Source organism: Oryza sativa, chromosome 10 (assembly GCF_034140825.1).
Source record: "Oryza sativa Japonica Group chromosome 10, ASM3414082v1".
Classification (NCBI taxonomy): domain Eukaryota; kingdom Viridiplantae; phylum Streptophyta; class Magnoliopsida; order Poales; family Poaceae; genus Oryza; species Oryza sativa.
The window spans coordinates 2,376,849-2,401,652 of NC_089044.1; the positions used below are offsets into that span (position 1 = coordinate 2,376,849).

A 24,804-nucleotide genomic window follows, 5' to 3' on the forward strand; every position below is an offset into this window, starting at 1 on the left:
AGATATTTTAAGTTGAAGAGAGTATGTTTAGAAGAGAAAAGGTTTTTACTTTTGCAAGGTAAACCTGTATATGTATGGAGATGAGCAATTCTACAGTTCTTAAGGAAGTACCATGAGATACTAAAAATTTAATGTAAAATTTGGTACCTCATGGTACCTTATAGTATCTAGGTACCAAGAGGTACCAAATTTATAATAGAAAAAATGGTATCTCATGGTACCTCCTCAAGTACCATAAAATTGCTCGTATGGAGATAATATATGGACAGTAATGTTCTTATGGCTCGTGCAAAAAAGAGCGAAAAATATGCCATTATTTCTCTACATGGGATTGGGCGATTGGCCGGACTTGAACCGGACCGAACCAGACTGAGCTCTGGGTCATCTGTGGCCGATGCTTGCCATACGGTTGGTTTACTGGTCAAGGCACCACATGTAATTGTATACTAAAGTACTCTCTCTAATCAAGATAGAACTCTAGACCCATACTCTCTAAACCATAGATGTCTAGTTTAATGCACACAACGAGCGACCAAATGATCGATCCAAGAAATATTCCTAAATAAAGATTGATAGTAAAGCATAAAGATATAAAAGGATATATATATATATAAATATTGGAAATATAAAGCATATATATTAACCAAAATATCCGACTCAGAAAAGATATAAAAGTTTTTACCAAACTTCCAGAGGCACTCCTCTGAACTTTTGTCGGTTCTCGTACTTGACTTGACTCCCGATCAAACTCCTACTCCTCTACGAAGTAGAGTTGGCTATTCCTAATACTCTAGCAACTACAGTGAACAAAGTGGAGCTTCTACTCTGAGTTAGAGTAGTGGTGTGCTCGGCCTTGAAGTGATTGGGGGAGGGAAAGTTTGGTCTGCCGGCCAGTGACCTCCGCTGGGTCGGTTGGCCTTTCCAATATCTGAGATCATGTCCTAAAGTCGGTGTTACAACTTGTATTCCCCACTAACATCGGTTGGACCAACGGTCGTGGAAGGGGCCAACTAACCGGCCTAAGAGAGTGGTATGTCAGATGTGTACTAAATCAAAAGGAGTGTGTAACCTAGAAATTACCCCTCTGAATTATCGTGGTCGACTGAATTACCCCTCTGAACCCGAAAACCATACGTCGCTTACCCTAAACTTTTAATACCGGACGATTCACTCCCCTCAACCCAATCCAAATCAGTTTTGTCCCACATGGCATACGCGTGGCAATCCAGTCAGCATTTTATTTTTAAAAATGGTGGGACCCACGTGTCATAACCCCTCTTCCTCTCATCCTCTCTTCCACATTGTCAGTGGGCGGCAGCGTGCATAGCGCGACGTGGGGAAGGACAATGGGCAGTAGTGCGCGGGACGGGCTGGCCATCGGCGCGCATGGCAGCGTGCATGGAGGTGGAGGGGATGGGGGAGGGCAAGCGGAGGTGGATGGGGAAGGCAGTGGGCACGCGGTGGCGCTCGTGGACGGGCAGGAGGTCGTGCGCGGTAAGGTGGAGAGGATGGGGGAGGGCGGAGGTCGATGGGGAAGGGGAGGAGATGGAGGTGGAAGGGGAGGGGCGGTGGGCGGCAGTGCCCGTGGATAGGTGGGCGGGCGACGCGGACGGCGGCACGCCGGGATGTGGAGGGGATGGGGGAGGGAGAGGGGGAGTGGAGGTGGATGGAGAAGGGAAGAGATGGAAGTGGAAGGGGATGTCGGCGCACGGCGGCGGCCGTGGCGGGCGAGGCAGGGGCATGGCCGCCTGTCCCCGCGCTGACCGCCCCCGTGCGCTGCTGCCTGTCCATTGCTCGTTCTAGCGTTGCCGTGCACGCCTTTTGCCCAACTGCCCGAGAGAGAGATAGAGAGAGAGAGAGAGGGGAGGGGGAGGGAGGAAGAGGGGAAGAGGAGGTACAGGACCATGCTGACGCCCGGTCGGCCTCCATCTCCGTTGCCGACCGCCCGATCCGCCTCCACCGCCGGCCACCAAGCTCCTCTCCCCATCTCTCTCATCCTTCTCTCCTCACGGTGTGGAGAGGCCCTCCCTTCGCCGGCGGCAAGGTGCTGGACGCCGCCGCCTCCAGCATCCTCCTCAGCGCCGTCCCGCGATGACGCCGGCCGCCCGAGTTCTCTCCGCCTCCGCCTCCACCACCCGCCACCTGAGTTCTCTCTGCCCCCACCGTTGGTCGCCCGAGCTCTGCTTCCGCTGCCAGCCACCCGAGCGAGCGAGAAAGAGAGAGAGAGAGAGCAGAGGGATTGGGTAGGGGAGAGGAATGACAGGTGTGTCCAAGAGTTTTTTTAATTCTTTTTGTTGACTGAATTGCCACGTTGGTGCCACGTGTGCAAGCTCAAGTCGAAAACAGCTCAAAACAGTGCTTAGGAGGGTTATTTGCCCGATTTGTACAGTTTGGGGGGGGGTGGTGAAGGATGCCTGGTTTTACGGTTTAAGGTGGGTAATTCAATCGACCGTGATAGTTCGGAGGGTAATTCGTACTTTTTCTGTGGAACCTAGGTGTGAGCTAGAGAGAGGCAAGAGGAGTGGGACCCACTTGTTAGAGAGAGCATCACATCGAACCTATTCTACATTGTAGAGAGAATACAGCTAACAGTTAATTTACATTTTCTTTAAAGTGAAAATCACCTGATATAAAATGTTTTGGACCTTCGGCATCACATAGAGTTGTACATTGATCTACTGGAGATTACATGCAGCAAAGAGCCGGGGCCTTTCTTCACCGCCACACCAGTGACAGCATGGTGAGGCCATCTTGGCCATCTTGGCCGCGTGAGTGTTCTGTGCGCGATCTGGTTCCAATTTTCCTTTTTTGGGTCAGTTTAGTGCATCTGTCCTTTTTTCCTGTTTTGGGTGATTCTTGGTGGGGTCACAATTAACATTCTTGCCCCATGTGCATATGATACATTATTGAGCCAAGGTTGCCAATTTTTGGTCCATGAGACGTGTGATTTGTTTTTCTGTTCTGACAAAATCAGTCTAATTTTTCATGGGCTTGGCCCAATTATCATACGGGCCTCACATCCAACACATATTGTTTTGTGTTTTGTTTTCCTTAATTTTATTTTAATTCGTTTCAAATGTATAGAAAAAATTTATATGTATAAAGTTTCTAGTTTATACATATAAAGTTTATATGTATAAATTTTCATGCATTTAAAGTTCTATGTATTTTTTTCCCAGGTTAATATGTTAAATTTATTTCAATTTATGCAACACGTTAAATTCGTTCCAAATTGATACGTAGAAAGTTTCCATAGTTGTTAAAAAAAGGGGGCTTGATGGATCAGGTCGAATCGAGCCGCTCCCCATCACCCTTATACCTCCATCGATCCATACAACAACAACATATAATCAAGATTTTCACGCAACAAAAATCACAAAAATGTCAACCGGATATCCATCAACATTTTCACATCATAGAATCAAGCATTCATGAAAAACCAACTTCCCTCATCCCTTCTTTATGAAGTTTTGGCAATCTGTTGCTGGCATCTCTGGAGTAGGCGAAATGACTTGATCTTTAATGGTATTCAAGCAAACTTTGGCAAATGGAAGGCTGATTTTAAGGATGAGTTTACTCTGCATACGCATAGAGTAAAGGAGACATACACATAGAGTAAAGGAGACAGGAAAACCATTGTAGCAATCATGGATTTTTTTTTGCGGGGCAATCATGGATTAATAACATATACTCCCTCTGTTTTACAATATAAGTCATTCTAGCATTTTCCATATTCATAGTGATGTTAATGAATCTAGACATATACATCTATCTAGATTCATTAATATCAATATGAATGTGGAAAATGTTAGAATGACTTACATTGTGAAACGGAGGAAGTATTAACTAGCTTGCCTTTCAGTCAGTCTTTTCTTCTTTCTTTCCCTTCTATTATATTCCCCCTGTACAGTTTCCCTTGTATATTGCCCTTTTATTTTAATATATTTGTGTAGTAGGAGCCTCTCCTGCTGTTTTAACAGTTAAAAAGGATGTGTAGTCGCTCACTGCAGAGGAGAACTTCGCTTGCTGCCATCGCTCACTGGGACATGGAGGTTGCCTCTGCTACTGCCCCATGCGCGAGAGCCATCGCTGTCGTGGGATCCACCGCCACCGGATCCACCCGATCCACCCGTAGGGGTCGCTGTTGGTGCATTAGGTGGATCCAAGCGCGGGAGCCACTGCCATGGCATCCTGTGGATCCGCCCATAGCCACTACCAACAGATTCACCTGTGGGAGCCACCATCGTCGCAGCCGGCAAAGCTGCCTATAGGAGCTGCCACCGTCGAGGAGGAGGATTCCATGATGCCGTAGCGGCGGAGAGGGGTTACGTTGGTGGTGGTGGAGAGAGAGAGAGGAGATGGAGGGGGTGGGAGAGAGGAGAGAGGGCAATGAAGATAAGGATGAGTGGAGAGAGAATATAAACGTTGCACACGTGGGACGAGGGAGATGCTCGAGCTCAGAGGTTTATTTCTTCCACCCCGCTTAGCTCAGCTCTATCTTCTCGACATGTGTCGGTTTAATAAAAACCGGCACCATGTAGGTGCTGGTCAAATTGAGAAAACATGCACCAGAAATATATGTGCTACTATTTTTTTAATAAATTGACACTTATAAAGTGTTATATATGTGGTTTTTTAATTTCGGAGTCTCTAAAGGGTTAGGAGGATGGGGAAAAGCTCATTTGTGCCGGTTTTAGATTAATCAACACCTATAGGTGTTCTCTATTACGTTTTCTATAGTAGTGTTAATATGTCTTTAATAAATATGTAAAACAATCGTCTTTTGATGTAGTAGTGTTAATATGTATTTAATAAATATGTAAAGCAACCGTCTTTGCAGGACGAAGAGAAAATAAATAGGGCATATAAACAGCGAAGACAGACCAAGGCAAAAGAAAGTGGGGCCTATCCAGCCGCCTATACCTACCTTTAAGAGAGAGGAACGGGTTGAGGAAGAAACATATGATAACATTGAAGTCACTACTAATTACTTATATATACAAAAATATATAGAATAAATACAGCTAGCACTTGATTTATATATTTTTTTTTAAAAAAAGGAGAATCACTTGATATACAGCGTATGAAACCTGTCTCGCTGCACAGTTGTACACTCTCCTGGAGAATGCATGCAGCAGCAAGATAGCTAGGGTCGCTTTCCCTATCTTCAGAGATGGATTTTTGGACATCCTCTTTGTTTATTAGTACCCGTCTGAAAAAAAAAAAATCCAATCCTACGTACTAACCTAGAAATATTTGTGTGTCCAGATTTATTGCTAAGATTAAATTTTTTTTACAGAGTAGTACGTCCCACCTAAATAATCAACAAAATATTATTTTAAAAAATTAAGAAAAATAGATTAATATAAAAATATCACATCACGAATATAAAAATTTAAATTCGACATAAAAACAACGAATGTAAATGTGAATTGAGATTTTAGTTTAATTTATTCTTTTTGCTATGGTTTATAGGAGTTGTATTTGCCCCTGCATGTTTGTAAAGTAATCACTACTGGTGAAACCCTTATCTCTCCCTTTATATATTTATCTTATATTAGTCTATCTTATCTTTTTATAAATTTTCTAATAACTATTAATGTGATATGGAAGAAATTAATGGTGTCCAAAAATGCATCTCTGAAGATAGGGGATACAGCTAGGACAGGTGTACACTCTCCTGGAGAAAGCAAGCAGAAAGGGTCGATCGCTTTCACACCACGCGGCTATAAATATCACTCTATCTGCAGACTGCAGCAGGCAACAACAAAGCATCATCACTGTCGCTGTCATCAATCATTGTCACTTACTACTTTTGTCTTCGTCTCCACCAAAGTCTCCTCCCTTTCCTCCCCCCTCTCGATTTCTTCCTCTCCCAAATCGATTTCCAAGCCCTAGCACTACACTCACTCACCTACCCCGAGACATGGCTGAGTTGCCGCCGGTGCAGATCGTCGCAGCCAAGGACGACGTCCCGCCGCCGTACCTGACCGACAACGTCGTCCACAACCTGCTGCTCTGCCTGGCGCCGGAGCCGGCATACCTCGCCGTGGCGACGGCCGTGTCCACCAAGTGGCGGAGCGTCGTCCACAGCGAGGCCTGCTTCGGCCGCCGCTTCCGCCTGGACTACGACGGGCCGACGCCGCTGCTCGGCTTCTTCTCCAACAACGCCGCGGGGCCGTTCTTCACCGCCACCGGCGCCGGCGTGGTGGGCCTGGCGCCGCCGGAGGAGGCCGTCTCGGCCGGCGACGGCAGCGTGCAGCACATCTACGACGCGCGCCACGGCCGCGTCCTGATGGACGGCCGGGAGGACAAGGAGCTCCTCGTCTGGGACCCTCTGTCCCGCCGCAAGGACTTCATCCCCATGCCGCCCGGCTACTTCGTCGGAGAGGGCTACGGCGGCGGCGCGTTGATCTGCGAAGCCGACCACGGCGCCGGCGACGACTGCCATGCCGCGCCGTACCGCGTCGTATTCGTGTACTGCGGCTCGGATCGGCCCCCCACCACCATGGCTAGCGTGTACAGCTCCAGGACCAACACCTGGGGCCCCGTGGCCACCATGGATGCTCGCGTCACTTTCGAGCTCAAGCAACCCGCTGTGCTCGACTATACCGTCTACTGGTTGGTAAATGGGAGGACCCAAATCATTGAGTTCGAGTTCGATACCAACAGCCTAGCACTATTCAGAACACCGGTGGATCTCCCGGACATCGTCGTCTTCCCCATGGAAGACGGGCGGCTAGGCTACACTGGTATGATGGGCCCAATCGTCAGGGTTTTCGCCATCGAAGATATCTATGAAGACGGTGATGCCACCTGGACAAAAGTTACTACTCTTCATCTAGATGCTATGCGGCCAAGCCAGTCATATCAGCAAGTTCTTGATTCGGACACAGACTCTGACTCCGATGATGAGGAGGAGGTTGTATTATTGTTGGCACATCAGTTTGGTCCCAAGGCGAAGAAGGATAGCAAAATCATTCCCTCGCACCCGCCAACTATTAAGAGTGATAACGACGAATATAACCATGTCGTGATCAGGCCAAGAGTTATCGGGTTCATAGAGGATCCTAACTCAATCTTAGTTCGAAATGAGCTAGGTGTATTCATGGTTGATATTGAATCAAACGAATACGAGCAGTTATCTCAGAGGATCTACTTCACCACTGTCTACCCTTACGAGAGCTTCTACACCACAGGTATAAATCTGTCATATCTATTTTCTTTAACAAAACAACAATATTTTAGTTTTGCCTACCGTTTAATTAAATTACTTATAAACACATTTAGGAAAAAAAGTCCTTCTTATTAGAAAAAATCAGTGTTAGTATACAGATTTATCTTCCACACTGCGGTTTCTTAGCATTTGGGTTTGCTGTAAACTTAGTGCAACAATAATATAGCTAGCTAGCTAGGGGCAAACATTTTGAAAAAAAAGTTTAAGTCTCTATATTATAGGGTTAGACTCCTAAAAATGTTTCTTTTGGATAAAGTAAATGCAAAATAGTGTTTTTGCTCGGGCAGCAAGTGCAAATTTATAGAGTGTATTGCATTATTATACTAAAAAATGGCTACCCATCTAATTATTTTCCATAGAATTCTGTTCATGAGTATTGCCCTCTTCATGTTGCCCATATTCTTCATATGATGATTAGACTATCTCATTAAGTGTATAGTGCTCCGTTTATTTTGTTTTGTTGAATAAATTTGCTTGTTCTAATTATTTGAGGTATGGTGCAGCATATGATATATTATTGATCTGATCTGTGTTCACCAAATTTTGCATAGTCTTTCTGCATATATAGTTGCTACAGTAGGACTTCACAAACTGCATATGTGTTTCAATGCAAAGGTACATTAGATTTTCCTAAATATAATACATAATTATTTAAACAATTTGTTAGCTAGTCATCAATTCCATTTTCCTCTGTGCATTTTATGGTTGGCCACATCAGATTATACATACAATTAAGTTCATCAACTAATGTATATTTCTATTACAACGTCTTAAGTTGAGCTGATAAGCAAGACGGAATATACCTTCGAACTGAACTGCCAAGTGCATCTTGAAAATTATTCAAACACAAATTTAGTTTATTCAATAGCTTTGTTACTCAAGTGATAACTACGATAGAATTTGTGCTCTAATAGTATTCTGAATTCAACAAACTGCAGATAATTGATCTGAGTTAATTATTATTCAATTCTAGAATAGTATATATTACAATTGTATGAGTAATTAAAGATTGTGCATATATAGTTGTAACTTGCAATATGCATGATAAATTAGCTGTTCTTTTATACCCTTTTGCATCTTCTAATTATCATATATATTTAAAATATGTTGACATGGAATTTTGTTCATTTACGATCATGTGCTTATCTACATCTGAATATGATATTGACAATGTATACATTTCCTGTACTGAGATATGTTCATATCAGAATCACATCTAATGACCGGCATTTTCCTAAAAAACAGTTGCATTTTTCACAGCCCAACATATCTTTCTTGTCAATTGCATAGATCTTATATATTCGATGTTGTTACGTACATACAGTTGGCAAAGCAAATTTCAATGATCCGGTGCTGATTGATCATGAGAACAACGATGAACAAGGTTTACAACAGCTTGAACCCCTCAATGATACAATACTTCCAGATCAGGAGAACATTGGTAAAGAAGTTTACGACTTAAATCCATTATAATTTATAAGTAAACAGTAAGCTTATATGGCTTAAACAGTAAAGTTTTGCCTGTTCTTGTTTTCCCACAGGTGGAGGGATTAGTGCTTCAGGTGATGGAGACGAGCAGTAAACAGGTCTTTCTGTTACCTCATCAGTTCAAGTGGTATGAATTATTGTTTGCTCACCTGCTATATAGACATTATTCTCTTTTTTGATCCAAATTAAGTTTTCATTTATAGATAGCTAGTTAGCAGTTTTTTTTTAGATAATGGATTATATCAAACCCGGCCTCTACACCTTGTGAGGGTGTACACAGCCAAAAAGCTACACCTTGTGAGGGCGTACACAGCCAAAAAGCTATAGTTAGCAGTTTAAAAAGACCGTATGTTCTTATGTATAGTTTCTGAAACTTTGCTATGTCATTTATATATCTACACATTTGTTCTTTGTAGACGTACTAGCATACAACTCCATTTTCTGAGGATCTTGCAGTTGTGCTAGCAAGATTTCTACACATTTTCTTATGTTCATTTTACTAGAGCGAGAGTAGCAAAAAAAATATGGATATATGCAGACATAATAGTTAGCGCTAGGTTCAAATGTTACAAATCTTGCAAGAGCTGGCAGATAGACTTGAATTTAGTCTGACGATGCTTTTTTTATGTTGACCTGCTCATTCTTATATTCTTCAATTCTTTTACTTTATTTAATTAGTTACCAGTTCCCCAATTGAAGATAGACTTAAGAAGTTTCTGGCAAAGAAATGACGTTTTCATTAGCGACAAAATATCATTTCGCTATGTCATATTTTTGTAAAAATATTTACATCAAGTTATAGATTGAGAAATTATTTTTCTGGAACAACAGTAAATGTGTGGACTTTGGGATCAGTTTATATAATTGATAATTGATGACAATTATATATCTTATTAATTATTATACACAGGCATCAAGATTGGGCGTACATTGAAGATTTCTTGGTCGGCAGCTAGCTACTATAATAATCAGGCTATCGCACATTCAGTCAGATTCTCAGATGTGCTGTAAACTTGTTAATTTAATTAATAAACCCATGTCATGTGTTTGTTGTTTACCTGCATTAATTTTCGTATGTGTACTTGCCCCTGCAACAACTGGTGCTGCGCCGTTCAAATCTTCAGCTAGTATAAGTTTAGACGACAGCAGGGATATATGTGAAATCAATGTTTTGATTCATGTTTTTGCGATGAAAAATAATTGGCATGATCAGTTGATTGTACTGGTTTTAATGATTTGATGATTTATCCGCGAAATGTAAATTTGCTATCTGGATGGGTCTGGACCGGCCGTGGTTGGTCAGACCGGACAATATTTGACTGTGAATAGGGTTATCGATTTGGATCAATCCGGTCAGACCGGACAATATTTGTGTGTTTGGGTATTTTGTCTCTTGACGAGGCCACATTGGAGAACCATCTTTGGTCGGTCGACCAAATTCCACAATAGTCCTGGTTCCATTAAAAACCGGAACTAAAAACGATTTTTAGTCCTGGTTAAAAAAATTTGAACCAACCCGGGACTAAAGATGATTTTTAGTCCCGGTTCATCCCCTGTCAGATGTATGTCAGGGGGCCGAGAATCTTTAGTCCCGGTTAATACTACCAACCAGGACTAAAGATTACCACTTTAGTAAAGATCAATTTGATCTTTAGTCCCGGTTGGTAAGTATTAACCAGGACTAAAGATTACCACTTTAGTAAAGATCAATTTGATCTTTAGTTCACCAACCGGGACTAAAGATGGATCTTTAGTTCCGGTTAGAGTTATCAACCGAGAGTAAATATTTCTCTCCCACATCTGATCGGTTAAGTCCCAGACAGATATTTAGATAAGATTGGATCATCCCCTCTCTTCCTCTTCTCAGATCCAATCCCCTTCCTCCTCCCCTTCCTCTTCTCCTCCTCCCCTCTCGTCCCTCCCATCAGCCGGCCCTTCCTCCTCCTCCCCTCTACTCCCTCTTCCATTAGCCGGCCGGCGGCGGGCGGCGGCGGCGCGGCCGTGCGGGGTAGGATGGCGGTGGCGGCACGGCCGCGCGCGGGGAGGCGGCGGCGGGGAGGCGGGCGGCGGGCGGCGCGGCTGCGCGCGTGGAGGCGGGCAGGCGGGCGGGCAGGCGGCCGGCGGGTGGCGGCGGCGAGCAGCGGCCGGCTCGTGTCATGCCCCGAATTAGTACCGACCGGAACTAGCCCGCGACGCTTCAAATTAACCTGTTGATCGATACCAGTCCCAGGAAACAGTGCTGGTATCACAGGGAGACAGAATATCACAGCAACAGCCGTCTCTTTATTATAGAGTAGGAGTACAGTCATGTTGGGCTGCGGACAGATCCCGAGCTCACAACTGCATTACAAAAGGGAAACAGAAGCAGGACTTGGACCAAACAACACAGGCGTGACTTGGGAACTAGGCCGAAACCCTAAAACTCATCGTAGCCGGCTTGCTCCTAGAAGAACTCCTCATCAGCAGGATCCGCTTCATCTTCTTCAGCAACTGGGGGGGGGGGATTATTTATATAGAGCAAGGGTGAGTACGGGAGTACTCAGCAAGCCATGGGAAATAAGTGTTTAATGCAGGCTTCAAGGAAAGGCTGTTGTTTTTGCAATTGATTTTAGTTGAACTCTTTTCTAAAAACAACTAAGTGAGTGCTTCTCAAACGACACGGATGAGACAGTACGTCTCGTCCGGTCGGAGTATGTGCAATGTATCAGTCTTTAAAATTTAAAACAAGGTTGGCACCCGGTCAACAGCTTTTCAAACGGCCACCCGGGCCTACAACTTTCAAACGGCCACCCGGGCCTAGCTGATCCCATCAGCTGCAGATTTTTCAAACATTGAACCCCTTTCCACAACAGCAATTTCACAAGCAGTAGTCAAACAAACTACGCTAGGAATCACCTCACATCCGCCCATGACCGTGGGCACGGCTGTTCGAACAGTTTGTTAACCTCTGCAGAGGGGGTACACTTTACCCACACGACATTACTAACCCGGATCACCCAGCCCGTGGGGATCAGCCACGTCGGGAGACCTCCAAGCTTTCATGACAAGGCATTTCCAAAGCCGATACAGGTTTACCATATGCCGACAAGAGGGGTCCCAGACCAGGTTAGGTCCCAGACCATACTGTGCCAGGAAGCCCAGGGGTCCTCCCCGACACCACCCCGGCGAATCCACATGTCTCTCGACATCAAGGCTCCCCTGATAAGCTAGTTACTCAGCCAGGGGTGTCCCATTCCACCCATGTGGTCGTACTTGTCTTATGTTTGGATGAAATTCCAAGGAATCGGTCCTTAAGTGCGAGAGCGGGAAAAACCGTACACCCGGTACGTTCCCCGGTCCGCGGTTTTGGAAATTCATTTAGTTCGCAAGCGCCGACTCAGGTGTCGGGTTTTCCAAGTCTTTTGTAAAACTCCAGTTTTACCCAAGTTGTTACTCAGATTTTAAGTTTGAAGGTGACCGTCGATACTCGCACAGAGTGCACGAATATCGAGGCGCAACTGGATGGTTACAAGGGGACATGGTATAGCAATTAACAATGGAAGGATCAAATGCAACAAGTTAGGTAGGTCCGCCAATCTGCCTTGCAGACGGGACAACAGATTAAGTGCGATCCTATCAATGCATAATATTTTGCAAGCAACATAATTAAATTTCAAATATAGGCTCAAGATGTTCAAAGGTGGCTTGCCTTGCTCGAGATCTAGAGCTTGATCCTCGAAATCCTCGCACTGCGGGTCTTCGGGCTCTGAAACTACACGCGAAACGGGGCAACTCAACAAACGGCGAAAATAAAGCCCTATTAATGACCTCTAAGCGTGCCATTAGATAGATCTCGAGATTTGAGGAATTTTGGAAGTTGAACGGAGTCAAACGGATTTATGGTTGGGAAGATATTGAATTTCTAAGATTATTGGATTTTTGGTCTAAAGGAAAAGGATTTAATTAAATCCTTTTTGGAAAAGAAAAGAAAAGAAAAGAAAAGAAAAGAGGGATGGAAATTAGACTTTTCCTCGGGCGGCTAGGGCGCGGCCCGAGAGAGATGGGGCGGTCCGGCCGAGCTAAATGGGCCGGCCGGCCCAAGACAGCCCAAGCGCGCGCGCGGGGGAGGGGAGGAGAGAGTGGGCCGGTGGACCGGGCTCACTGTGCGCGGTCCCGGGTGGGACCCGCTTGTCAGCGGCTCAGCTCACCGTGCGGAGGGAGCACGCGGCGCACGCGCGCGGGCGGGGGAGGGACGCGGTGCACGCGCGCGGTCTGCGGAGGAACGGATGCGGCGGGCCCACGCGCAGCCTCACGGCTCGCGGTGGAACGCGCGCATGGGAGGGGCTGACCGGGGTCGGCCCGTCCCGACCTCGGCTGAGCTGGCGCCGACGTGGCGCCTACGTGGCTGCCACGTGGGCTGGCGGGAGGTAGACGACGACGCCGGCCAGAACGGACGGCGGACAACAGCGGCGAGCGGCGGAGCGGACCACGGCGATACCGGCGAAAACGAGCACACCGGGTGGTTGCACGAGACGAGGGGAGACGAGCCAACTGCTCGGATTCGCCGGAGGAAGCTTGACGGCGGCGAATCGCGGCGGCGGCAACCGGCGGGGAGGGAAGAGGGAAATGGCGACGAGGTCACGAGGGGCCGATTCCCGGCGGTGAGAGCACCTACGCGGCCACGGGAATCCGATGCTAGCGTCGGATTGTGCGGAGCTACGCCGAGCGAGGCTGGCGACGAGCGGGTGCTACGGAGCTCGAGCGGCGACGGCGGCGAGCACACGGCGGGCGACGGCAACGGTCGGGGCGGCGCCGGCTAGCTACGGGGAGGCTACTCGTGCTACCACCGAAAACTAAGGGGGGGAGATGGAGCGAGGAGGAAGAACGGAGGGAGGCATCACCGAGGTGAGGAGGGGCGCTGTGACGAGAGGCCGACGATGCGGGAGTAATCTCTCCGGCCTCGGGCCGGGGAAGAGGAATGAGAGGGCGCGGCCGAAGTCCCCTTCCGCGTCCTTGCTCGTGCCGGCTCCTCCGACACGCGCAACGACGAACGGCGACGGCGAAACAGAGGGGCGGCAATGGCGCGGAGGTGAATGGGAGAGGAAAGGAAAAAGGGGGGGGGGAGCTCGGGTTTATAGGATGGCAATGTCGGTTTGGGAACCGACTTAGGGCGGTCAAAGGAGAGGGCTAGCGCTCGGCGGTCGTGGCCAAAGCGGCGACAGGGAGGAGGGAGGAGGATGACGCCGGCGGGAGGGAAAAAGGGGAAAAGAGGGAGAGAAAAGGGGGCTTGTCCCCTTGCCTCTTCGGGAAAAGGAGGAGGGAGCGGGGGCGTCGCGGCAGAGGGAGGAGGGAGGCTCTGCCTCCGTCCCTTGGAGGCTAGCGCGGGAGTGGCGGGGCCGAGGCGATGACGACGGCGATGACGGCGGGGCGGTTTGGAGCGGCGCGACGTCACGGGCGACAGGCGCGGGCTGGCGCGGCAGAGGGTGACGGCGGCGGCGACCAGGCGGTCGGCCACTCGGCACGCGCGCGCGGGAAACAACGGGCGGCGCGGCTGGGCACGCGCGCTGGCTCGCGGGGCCGAGCGGCTGCAGGCGCGGCAGAGCAGCGGGGCCGGGCGACGCGGACGGCGCAGACGACGCGGCTCGGGCGGGGAACCACGCGGGCGCGCGCGCGAACGACGGCGTGCGGGGGCCGTCTTCGCGAGCGGGGAGCTCGCCAGGGAGAGGAGAAGGAGAGCGAGGGGAAGGGGCGCTCGGCGCGGTGCTTGCGCACGCGCGGGCAGAGCGAGGGGAAAGGGAGGGGGCGCTCGGCGCGGCGCTCGCGCACACGCGCGCGCGGCGCGCGGGCGGGGCGGAGCGGAGCGGAGGGAGAGGGGGAGAGGGAGCGCGCCGGGGGAGGGGAGGGGGCTAGAGAGAGAGAGAGAGAGAGAGAGGGAGAGCGGGAGCGCGCCGGGGGAGAGGAGAGGGCCGGGGGAGAGGGGAAGATGGGCCGAGAGAAATTCGGCCCATCGACCCCGGGGGAGGCAAAATAGACTTTTGCGGAGGAATTGATTTGGGAAGGGTTTGGATTCGGGATTGAACTCGACGATAGATCGGGGATTTGAGATCTGAGATGGCACGGACACTAGACAACAAGCAAATAAACAAATTTCGCAATTAGGGTTTTTAGAGATAATTTTCCCGCTAGGCGCCACGACGGAACGGGCGCTACAGCTCGTTTGCTTTTTTTTTTATAATTTGTGTTTCACTGGATGTATATTTTTTTTAGATTTTGTGATTCATTGCATCGCATGGATTTGAGATGTATAATCTTGAGATGTATAATCTTGTATAATCTATGATGTATTTAATTTATGTGTAGTTTTTTTAGGATTTGTGATGTATTTGATCTGTGTGTAGGATTTGTGATGTATTTGATGCGTGTATAAGTAACTTAATATTTAGGATGCTGATTTAGGGATGTGCATCCCACTCGATTTGGGAGAAAATATAAGGATTAACTCTAGCCATTAGCAAATCAACAATGAAAAAACAATGAAAAAAAAGGGCCTCGAGGGACTGCCGCTACCCTATTGGGACTAAAGATTCCCCCTCTTTACTCTCGGTTGGTGTTACCAACCCGGACTAAAGATCGATCTTTAGTCCCGGATTCGTAGTCCCGGTTGAAAAACCGGGACTACAAAGGGTTCTGAACTGGGAGTAAAGAGCATTTCTCCACCAGTGCCAGCCGGTCTCTGGACAAAGTATTGATGTATATATCGTTTATATATCGTAGTAAAGAACTAAATGTTCATGAAGATATATATGTAGTTTCTAAAAACTATGCTATGTCAGTTTATATATTTCAAATTTGTAATTTGCAGTTGTGCTAGCATAAAACTCCATTTTCAGTGACTAGAGGGAGAGAGTAGTAAAAACTCTGGATGCAGACATAAATACATAATAATTAGCCCAAGTTCAAATGTAAGAAATCTTGCAAGAGCTGGCAAATAGACCTGAATATAACTTGGTTTGACGATGCAGTTTAATATATTGTCTTGTGCCTTGATCGTTTTTGTTAATCAAAATAAACCGAGTTGATGATAGTTATTTATCTTAGTTCACAGGCATCAAAGATTGAGAGCAACTTGAGGATTTTTCCGCGTGGCTAGCTAGCTACTCATCAGGCTATCTGATTGAATTAATCAAAATAAATTGATCAATCTTCCTTGATCTGTCCTGCACGTCAGGCAGATGTGTTTATATACACTCGTTTCGTATGTTTGGTGTTGCACTACTAGAAAAAGTATTTTTACAGGCGGCCAAAAGTGATTTTCCCAGGCAGGGGGAGGACTGCCTGCAGCCCACAATCGGGGCAGTGGCCCGCCTACAAAAATCCATTGAACGAGCAAAAAAAAAAAAATTGCGGGTGCGCCTTGCCGCCGCCGCCCACCCCTGGCCCGATCTAGGCGGGGAGGGGAGGGGAGCCGCCACCCCGCGCCGTCTTCGCCGCCGCCGCCGCAGCCGCAGCCGAGCCATCGTCGTTGCCGCCCCGCACCCCACCGCCCTTCCCAGGCCTCCCTCTGGCCGGATCTGGGAGGGGAGGGGAGGGGAGTCGCCGCGCCGCACCGGGAGCCGCATCGTCATCGCCGTCCACGCCGCCGCCGCCGGTAGAGGTTGGGGAGGGGAGGGGGACGGCCCGGCCGGTGGAAAGTGTTGAGGGAGAGAGAGAGAGAGAGTTGAGTGAGGGAAATGAGTGGTGGGGAGGGGGTGGAGAAGATAAGACTTAGATCTTTTTGGGGTAGATACGATTTTCGCAGGCGCGGCTTAAGTGGTCCGCCTACGAAAATGATTTTCACAGGCGTCGCTTAAGTGGTTCGCAGGCGGACAGCGAACTTCAACCTGATTTATATTTTTGTAGGCGGTCAATTGGCTTCAAGGGTCATGTCCGCCTGTGAAAATCAGACCTCCACGTCGAGAAAAATGTATTTTTCTAGTAGTGTTATTCACCTGCATTTTCGTATGTATGTACTTAGACGTTTGAATTTGATCAGCTTGTGGCATACAGTTGAAAACTGTTTAACTCTGTAATAGCTCTTTTTTAAGGTTTAAAAGCCGGACTCTACATCCAAACAAACCGGATGTACGTACCAACACCTCTGCAATAACTATGATCATTGATAAGCTGCTGAACAGTTTAAATAATCTTCAGTATTTATGTAAGTTTAGTCGAAAGCAGGGATAGTTGGTTCAAGATCAGACAAATTAAGTTTTAGCTTAGCTTATCACTTAACGGCGCTAATTAAGCATCAAATTAATTAAATCAATCTTTGTTCCGGCTGTGTCTTGTTCCCAACTCGATGAATCAATTTCATACCGTAATTGAGAGTGAAACTAAAATCATCTCAGTCAAATTTTGGCAGAGATTAAAAATTTCTAGAATGCTCTTCTCACATGTAATGTAAGACAGTAAGAGCAGTACGTTGAGAACTTGAGATTGAGATATAGATAGATAGAAACGATGCTGCGTCATCGCATGCCATGGCGCTTGCAACCGCTTGTCGTCGTCATCCTCGGCCAGGCCGATTGACTGCTAGTGCTTTCGGCGTCAGACCGCGTGTCGTCCTCCCTCGCGCACGCACGCACCTTGCCATGGCGTCACGGCATCTCTCACCTTCTTCCTCGGTTCCTCCTCTTTATATCTATCGATCAGTGCCGATCACTTCACCTAACTCGATCGCTTAATTTCCAGCAACCAGGAACCAGCACTCGTCGGAGTTCTTCGTTCTGACCTGAGCAAGCCCCTGATCACCATGGCCGAGAGTGTTGTCTCTGTCGATGCTGTCGACGGCGAGCAGGAGCAGCAGCAGCGGCTGCAGCAGGAGGAGTTGCAGCTGGCTGACCTGCCCAACGACGCCTTGCGGAGCATCCTGCTCCGCCTTCCGTCGGAGCCGGGGTACTTGGCTGTCGCCGCCGCCGTCACCAAGAACTGGCGCCGGCAGGTCCTCGGCAGCAACGGCAGCTTCCTCCGCGCCTTCCGCGCGGCGCACGGCGGAGTGCCTCCCCTCCTTGGCTTCTTCTGCAACAGGAGAAATCTGCCCTGTCCGTTCTTCACCAGCACGGTGGATGCCGGCGTGGTGGATCTGTCCCCACCGGCCGGGAAACAGCGGCCGTTCATCCACGACGTGCGCCATGGCCGCGTGCTACTCGACGACGGGGAGGACGGCCAGCTCCTGGTCTGGGACCCTCTCGCCCGCCGCCGGGATATCATCCCCACGCCCAGATGCTACTTCACCAACGATGACAGCTGCGGCGCTGCCATAATCTGCGGCTGCGATGGCCTGGAACACGTCGTCGGCGCCAGCGTCGGTGGTGGTGACTGCCATTTGGCGCCGTACCGTGTCATCGTTGCATTCAATGACCGGCCCAACTATCGTTCGGACGAGTGGAACCATGAATGCATCTGCACTAGAGTCTGGATCTCGGAGACCAAAGAGTGGAGTGAGGTATACTCCATGAGAGGAAGTTGCGACTTTGATTTCATGCCGAGCGCCCTCGTCGCCGGTGCCATCCACTGGCTGGTGGGGGACACCAATAGTGTTCTTCAGTTCAATCTCATTACCAAAAAGCTTGCCTTGATTCAGACCCCATTGGACATCTCGGAATTCATGCTCTTTCCAACTAAGGATGGGAAGCTAGGCTTCACCGGTGTGCTGGGCTCTCACATTATCTTCTTCCACATGGACATTGCCGGTGATGCCCTCACCACTATGAGGACCTGGAGTATTCAGAACGTTATTCAGGTGGACCACTTCTTGCCACCCTATATTAACATTCTTAGGACTCGTCGTTCTTTAGCTTCTCCATGGGTGGTGGACTATTACGTCTCTGACTCTGATGAAGGAGAAGAAGAACACGGTGTTGATGATGATGATGAGCCTAGGGAAATTCTACCAACAATGCAACATGACAATGAGGCTAGTGGCAGTCATTCCCCACAGTGGAGTGAGTCATGGTATGATGAAGATTTTGACCAAGAGAAGGACGCATTGATCCCAACAGTCAGCGAAAATGTAAATGTTATTGGTTTTGTCACTGAAGCAAATGCAGTTTTACTGTATGCAGCTGGTAGGGGGGTGTACACCATTGACGTCGAGACCAAACACACCCAAAGAGTGGCTGCTTGTGCCAACTATAGCCATGTTTTTCCCTACACCAGCTTCTACACTGCAGGTATACCATATACATAAGCTAGAAAGCATGTTTGTTATGGTTAGGAACCGCAAGATTTTCTTATTTTAACTAGCTAGGCAGGATAGTATTATCACTTTCAGTAAGTAAAATAAAGCACATAGGAATTAACTTCAAGTTATAGTTTCTATCATATTTGTTTATTCTCTATTTGGGGAGATTTACCAGGGAAAATATGTAGTGAAAACCACATATGTAGTGGAAACTTGAAAACTACCGTTAGATCGAGAAATGGACGTCCGAGATTCGTCCACGTCACCATGAGTTAAAATTTAACTCGCAGATTCACTCCTGAGTTAAACTTTTACTGGGAGTTAAATTTTAACTCATGGTGACGTGGGCGAATCTCGAACGTTCGTTTCTGGATCCAACGGTAGTTTCCAAGTTTCCACTACATATGTGGTTTGCACTACATATTTTCCTGATTTACCAAGCTAGTTTAATTATTTGTTTTCTTATAGGTTAGAATACATAGTGTTTTTTTAAAGTATACCATTGAAACATGTTATATGTATTCTCAAGCATGTTGGGCTATCTACGTTGTCACTGTTTCTAATATGCAAAACATGCCTAGACAAAACTAAGAATTTAATGTAATAATGGTTTTACATGCTGTAATGTTATGTCTTGACTTTGATGATAGACATCAATCTTTCACAGCTCTATATTTATCACTTGTACACTCTCAGATATACAGATATTCTGCAGTTTTTTATTCTATCAAGTTTTGTGGACCTCCGTTTTTATAACAGGAATCAATCGTGTAAACAGTACCATTTCCCTGGATCAAGTAGTCTGGTACACACGAGTTCATGCTGAAATATCAAATGCACATACACGAGAGTCTAGTGCGAATTATTACATCATAAGCCCGCAGGCATAGTCTTAGATCATCGGACCGAGCGGTCCGGAATACATTCCAAAAGCAGAAGTAGATAAGGCAGCGGAGTTAAGGCAGCGGCACGCCATTGCCACAGGCAACGACCGTAACTAAGACCTACTGAGCGCCATCGTCTTCATCACCCTCTTGGTAATAGGCATAGGGATCCTCCGAAGCTTCATCTCCGGCCTCTGATTAAGTTTATATATTGCAAGGGTGAGTACCAACAGTACTCAGCAAGCCGCCACAGCAACAATGCACATGATAGGGGTATTCGAAGGATGGCTATGGTTCTTTTACGTAAAGCAAGTTTTGTAATTCTTTTCACAAGCCTAAGACCTAACATAGACTAATCAAATTTTAGTACTAGTGTTCACATTAAACAACGACGGTTCTGTCCACCATCCATTGTGATCCCAAGGATAGCTTCCCGCCATTGAGTCGTCATGGTTTTCTGAGGATGTCCATCTTCCCGCCTCTTAGGAAGTGGCTCCAACAGCATAAAATCATCATGCAATATCCCATCCTACACAAGTTAAGAATTTTGAGTCTAGCCAAGTGTAATACATGTCCCGGTGCTCAATAACCGCGAGCACGGCTATTCGAATAGATTTGGTTTACTCACACTGTAGTGAATATACACTTTACCCGCACTCCGCAACTGCCCAACACATGAGCCTCGTCCTAGCACATGAGACGCGTCATGGCAAAGCTTTTTGATAACCTCGCATTGGCAGTACCTGCTCCATGAACTTTACATCCTCATGCACTCTAGGCGTACACGGTTTCTAGCAGTGAGAGGAGTTCTGGCGCACCCGGGAGGGAAAGACTCACACATGCATTAAGTTATAATTATGTTTAGATTCTCACATGGCAGTCCTACCGATGGCGACACCACTGTAGACACCCGCCTCACGGTCCTACCAATGGCTGCCCCACCGTAGAGCCCCTGCCTCACACATCAAGAAACCACTATGCATGGATACTGCCTCCGCTCAGCTATCTACTCCGCTAGGTCTATACCCATACGAGAAGTGCGGTTGTACGGGGGTCGTTTCATGCTTAACTTCATGGCTCGGTCCTTAATTGACCGGGGACGGCACTAGCCTTTTCCGGACACCACCCAAATTCTCCGTCCGCCCCAGTCGAAAACAGTTGTTTAATTTTATTTCTCCTTTCACAAATCATGTCATCAACATCATGGCAATGTGGCGCTCATGTCTCCACATGCCGCATCCCAATTACCTTCCCAAGGGTAATTGCCCAAGCATATAACATTTGATAAATATGAGTATGCATGATTCTAAAATAGCATTTCTAAGCAATTGTCATAATTGACTAGAGACTCATACGTAAACATGGTTACGAAGGCATAAGGGTAAACAATAATCAAGGCATGGCATAATCACAAGTAGAATGTTCATCATTGCATGCAATTTTATTTGTAAACAAAATAATTTCGCAATTAGGATCAACATGTTCAAAGAATAGTGATGACTTGCCTTGCTCGTAGTCCTGCGGGTCTTGACCCTCGCTCGGATCCGCAACTCCCTCGGGTTCTAAAATTACGTGCGAGGAAATGATTTGAATTCAATTGGAATTCAATTAAAATCTAAATTACTCAAAAAGTCGAACGTGAATCGATCTTTCTATATTGACTACAAAGTTTGCGAAACCACTTTATTCGAATTGTTGGATCTTTTAACCTAAGTCATTTTGTGATTTAGAAGTACATTCCTAAGAATTCAACATAATTAGTTAGCTCTTAATAAATCTAAACTCCTACCGCGAATTGATTACTTATAGAGATTACCAAAAATAATCTATAATTATATTAAATTTTGCAATTCTACGACTATAATTAATCTATAATTAAATTCTAATTATTTTAAATTTTCTAAACCTCCTTATTCTCTCTCTAATTTTCTATTTATTTTCCCTTTTCTTTTCCTCTCCTTTTTTTTCTCTCTTCTTTCTTTCTCTTTTTCCTCTCTTTCTTTTCTTTCTTTTTCCTCTCTTCTTTTCTCTCTCTCTCTCCCTCCCGGCTTCTTTCTTCCTCCCTCTCTCTCTCGGCTCATGCTCCCCGGCGGCGACGGCGGCAGAACGAGGGAAGGGGCGGCGGCTTACCGACGGCGGCGGCGCAAGGCGGGCGACGCACGGTGCGGCACTCGGCGCGGCGTGGCGGCTTCGAGGCGACGGCACGGCGGCTTCGAGGTGACGGCGCGGCGGCACGAAGGCGGCGGTGCGTGGAGAAGGAAGGGGGATGGAGGGGGATGGGTGTGGAGTGGAGAAGGGAAGGGGCCGGGATTTTATAGGGCGCGGGGAAGGGGGCGGCCGGCCCTAATAGCGACGCGACGGGCGGGCGGCGCGGCGCGGGGCGTGAGGCGCGACGGCGACGGGCGAGCGGCACGAGGTGCGACGGCGACAAGCGACGTGACGACGACGCGGCGCGGCCGGGCGCGAGGCGCGAGGCGTCGACAGTGACGGGCGAGCGGCGCGCGGCGCGGCAGACGGCAGCGGCGACGCGACGGGCGGGCGGTGCGGCGCGGGGCGCGAGGCGTGACGGCGACGGCCGAGCGGCGCGCGGCGCGACAGGCGACAGCGGCGCGGCAGCAGGCGGCGATGGCGACGGCGACGGCTCGGGGCACGAGGCGCGTGCGGCAGAGGACGAGGCAAGGGCTAGGGACGCTCTCGAACACCTAGCGCGCAATGAATAGTGCCAGATTCCAATTAACCCTATTTTAGCCTATTTCCTATATAAATTTTATTCTATAAATCCTAATTTTTGCATAAATGAAGTTTACTCAGTATTTGTGTTATTCTAACCAATAGATTCACCCTAGATTAATATTACCCATATTATATTTCTATATAATTTATTTGAATCCTTAATTAGGGCTAACTCTTATTCCAACGCACTTAAATTTAATTGATACTAATATGGTCGCGATAATATTTTTATTTATTTCTATCCTCACCTAATATTTATTTTAAATTGTATTCCAATTATTTATTTAGCCAAATTAATTTTAGGGTTTATTCCTAATTAGTTATTCTTTTATTCGCGATTAATGAACTCCAAAATCAAAATCCAATGAAATAGGCGAATAAAACCGGCATGATGCAATTTATTTAAAAAGTTTTTGAAGATCCGTATTTTTAGAGTTTTGATTTTGTTGGTCGCATTTTCAGGGTGTTACAAGTTTTACCCGTAATGATTATCGTTAACAATTAATTGCAGCTGGCAAAGTAGTACTCAGTGATCCAACACTCCATGATCAGTTGAACAGAAGCACGTCAGGTTAAAAACTCTTACAGTCATTTAATTTACTTATTGTAATATTCGTATTCAATTAGATTCATACAAAATTAATTGGTATCATCTCTTCTAATGTTTCTTTGAATTTTTGTTCGCTGATCTTGTTATTTCTTGCACAGGAGGAGGAATTGATGCTGCAGATGATGATGGACAGCACACAGATGGTAAGTGGTGACATTCTTAGGTTTAGCTAGCTGAAGGGTTTTCATTTTTTTACATGGTTATAAGTCTTCTGTTATAGCTAGCTAGCATCCAAAAAATGTATTCAGAATATAATTTTGCTGCAAGCTAGTAAACCTTCTTCTCCACAATCCTACTACAGTTTGTTTTATTTCTAGAGCTTTCATTCCAAGCTTTACTTTGATTATTTTCGAATATGTTAGAAATTATAGGTTAATTACTTGAATAATTTTTTCTCATGTCATTCACCACTAGGCCATTCTATGGATTTAACTGAACAAGATGATACCAAAGCAGTATTAATACTTATCTTCATCAACTTTTACATTATTTTTTATATGTAATCGTACTGTCATTCCAAGACAGAGCTCCTACCATTTACTGAATAACTGATCTTCAATTCAGTGTATATAGCTAGCATAGTAGCATACCCAATATATACATTATTGCATTCAGAATTTTTTTTGTGCAAGTAACTTTTTCATGCATGCATGGTGTGTCATATATATGCAAACTTCGATATTTTGTTATGCTGCTAGATATCTTTAACCAGAATGTAATGACAAGAGTTCCTTTTTGATTTGACAGGTAACAAGAGTCATTAGTATGATGGAATGGAAGATTGAGCTTCAATATTCTGCTTGTGAACAATTTAATCAATCGATTTCCGAAATAATTTGTGAACATCAAGATTTTGCTTGAAATTAAACAATGTTTATTGAACTATTGTGTTTGCCATCATCTGCACCTGATATGTGCTTAAGCTTTGTGATGGACACTGCTTTTCTGAAATATTAGGTATGCCATAGTCATATGCCTGAGGTAGTGTAAAGCATCTGTACACTAGTTAAGAAACGGGATAGAGACGGTCATTAGAGAACCATTTTAAATAATAATACTGGATCTACCAAATTTTGCACATACTGCTCTCAGCAAGCTCATCCCATTCCTTGACAATTCAAATGAGTTTGCGTGGATTGTAACAAAGTCATGGTTTCACCCACAAACTGCAAGTCTGCAACAAGGTCACACTCGCTCGGATATCAAAATATATCCCACGAATAAGGAAATATACATATCACACTTAAGCTTCCAATTATGAGGACCCACCATCAAATTGATCAGGGCAGTCCACCCAAAGAGAATTCCCATGAGGAAGAAAAAAAAACCCGGATGACACATAGAGCTTGGGTTACATGATACACAAAATTATGGGTGAAGAAGGAGCGGAAGAGCACATATCCTTGACCGGGAGAGATGCCTAGGGAATTCCTTCCCCAATTCTTTCCCCTTGTGGCGTGATGCGTCGTGGTGGACTATAGCCCGCGACCTTCATCACAATAGTTGACATTGTGGTCATCCATCACTCACGACCTTGCTAGTTGCTAGTGAGGCATAAGGAGAGGGAGGTCAATCATACACTTTGAGAGAGAGCACAGTGATTATGGGCGAGTTGGCTAAAATGAAGCCCCAGATCCCACCACTTCCTCTC

At 46.7% G+C, this 24,804-nt stretch overlaps 2 protein-coding genes across 3 annotated transcripts; both read left to right on the forward strand.

Moving 5' to 3' along the window:
* The first annotated feature begins 5,764 nt into the window (after window positions 1-5,764).
* On the forward strand, window positions 5,765-9,972 carry LOC4348073 (uncharacterized). Its single transcript, XM_015758358.3, has 4 exons — window positions 5,765-7,199; window positions 8,562-8,678; window positions 8,779-8,852; window positions 9,636-9,972. Exons 1-3 carry the CDS (start codon window positions 5,927-5,929, stop codon window positions 8,817-8,819), a joined length of 1,431 nt encoding a protein of 476 aa, XP_015613844.1. The 5' UTR covers window positions 5,765-5,926; the 3' UTR covers window positions 8,820-8,852; window positions 9,636-9,972.
* Window positions 9,973-17,303: 7,331 nt separating this feature from the next.
* On the forward strand, window positions 17,304-24,064 carry LOC4348074 (uncharacterized). 2 transcript variants are annotated; one of them, XM_015757992.3, is made up of 4 exons: window positions 17,304-18,915; window positions 23,055-23,114; window positions 23,252-23,296; window positions 23,901-24,064. In XM_015757992.3, exons 1-4 carry the CDS (start codon window positions 17,496-17,498, stop codon window positions 23,915-23,917), a joined length of 1,542 nt encoding a protein of 513 aa, XP_015613478.1. In that variant the 5' UTR covers window positions 17,304-17,495; the 3' UTR covers window positions 23,918-24,064. The 2 variants fall into 2 exon arrangements, 1 of the variants encoding a protein (XP_015613478.1); XR_010736869.1 differs by lacking the exon at window positions 23,901-24,064 and having other exon boundaries at window positions 17,305-18,915; window positions 23,006-23,114; window positions 23,252-23,262.
* The last annotated feature ends 740 nt before the right edge of the window (window positions 24,065-24,804 follow it).

Excerpts from the sequence above, each read along its gene's own strand:
- LOC4348073 (XM_015758358.3), top strand. The coding sequence starts at position 5,927 with ATGGCTGAGTTGCCGCCGGTGCAGATCGTCGCAGCCAAGGACGACGTC. Across the intron at positions 7,200-8,561 it reads CGAGAGCTTCTACACCACAG|TTGGCAAAGCAAATTTCAAT; the intron begins GTATAAATCTGT and ends ACGTACATACAG. Across the intron at positions 8,679-8,778 it reads TCCAGATCAGGAGAACATTG|GTGGAGGGATTAGTGCTTCA; the intron begins GTAAAGAAGTTT and ends GTTTTCCCACAG.
- LOC4348074 (XM_015757992.3), top strand. The coding sequence starts at position 17,496 with ATGGCCGAGAGTGTTGTCTCTGTCGATGCTGTCGACGGCGAGCAGGAG. Across the intron at positions 18,916-23,054 it reads CACCAGCTTCTACACTGCAG|CTGGCAAAGTAGTACTCAGT; the intron begins GTATACCATATA and ends AATTAATTGCAG. Across the intron at positions 23,115-23,251 it reads GTTGAACAGAAGCACGTCAG|GAGGAGGAATTGATGCTGCA; the intron begins GTTAAAAACTCT and ends TTTCTTGCACAG.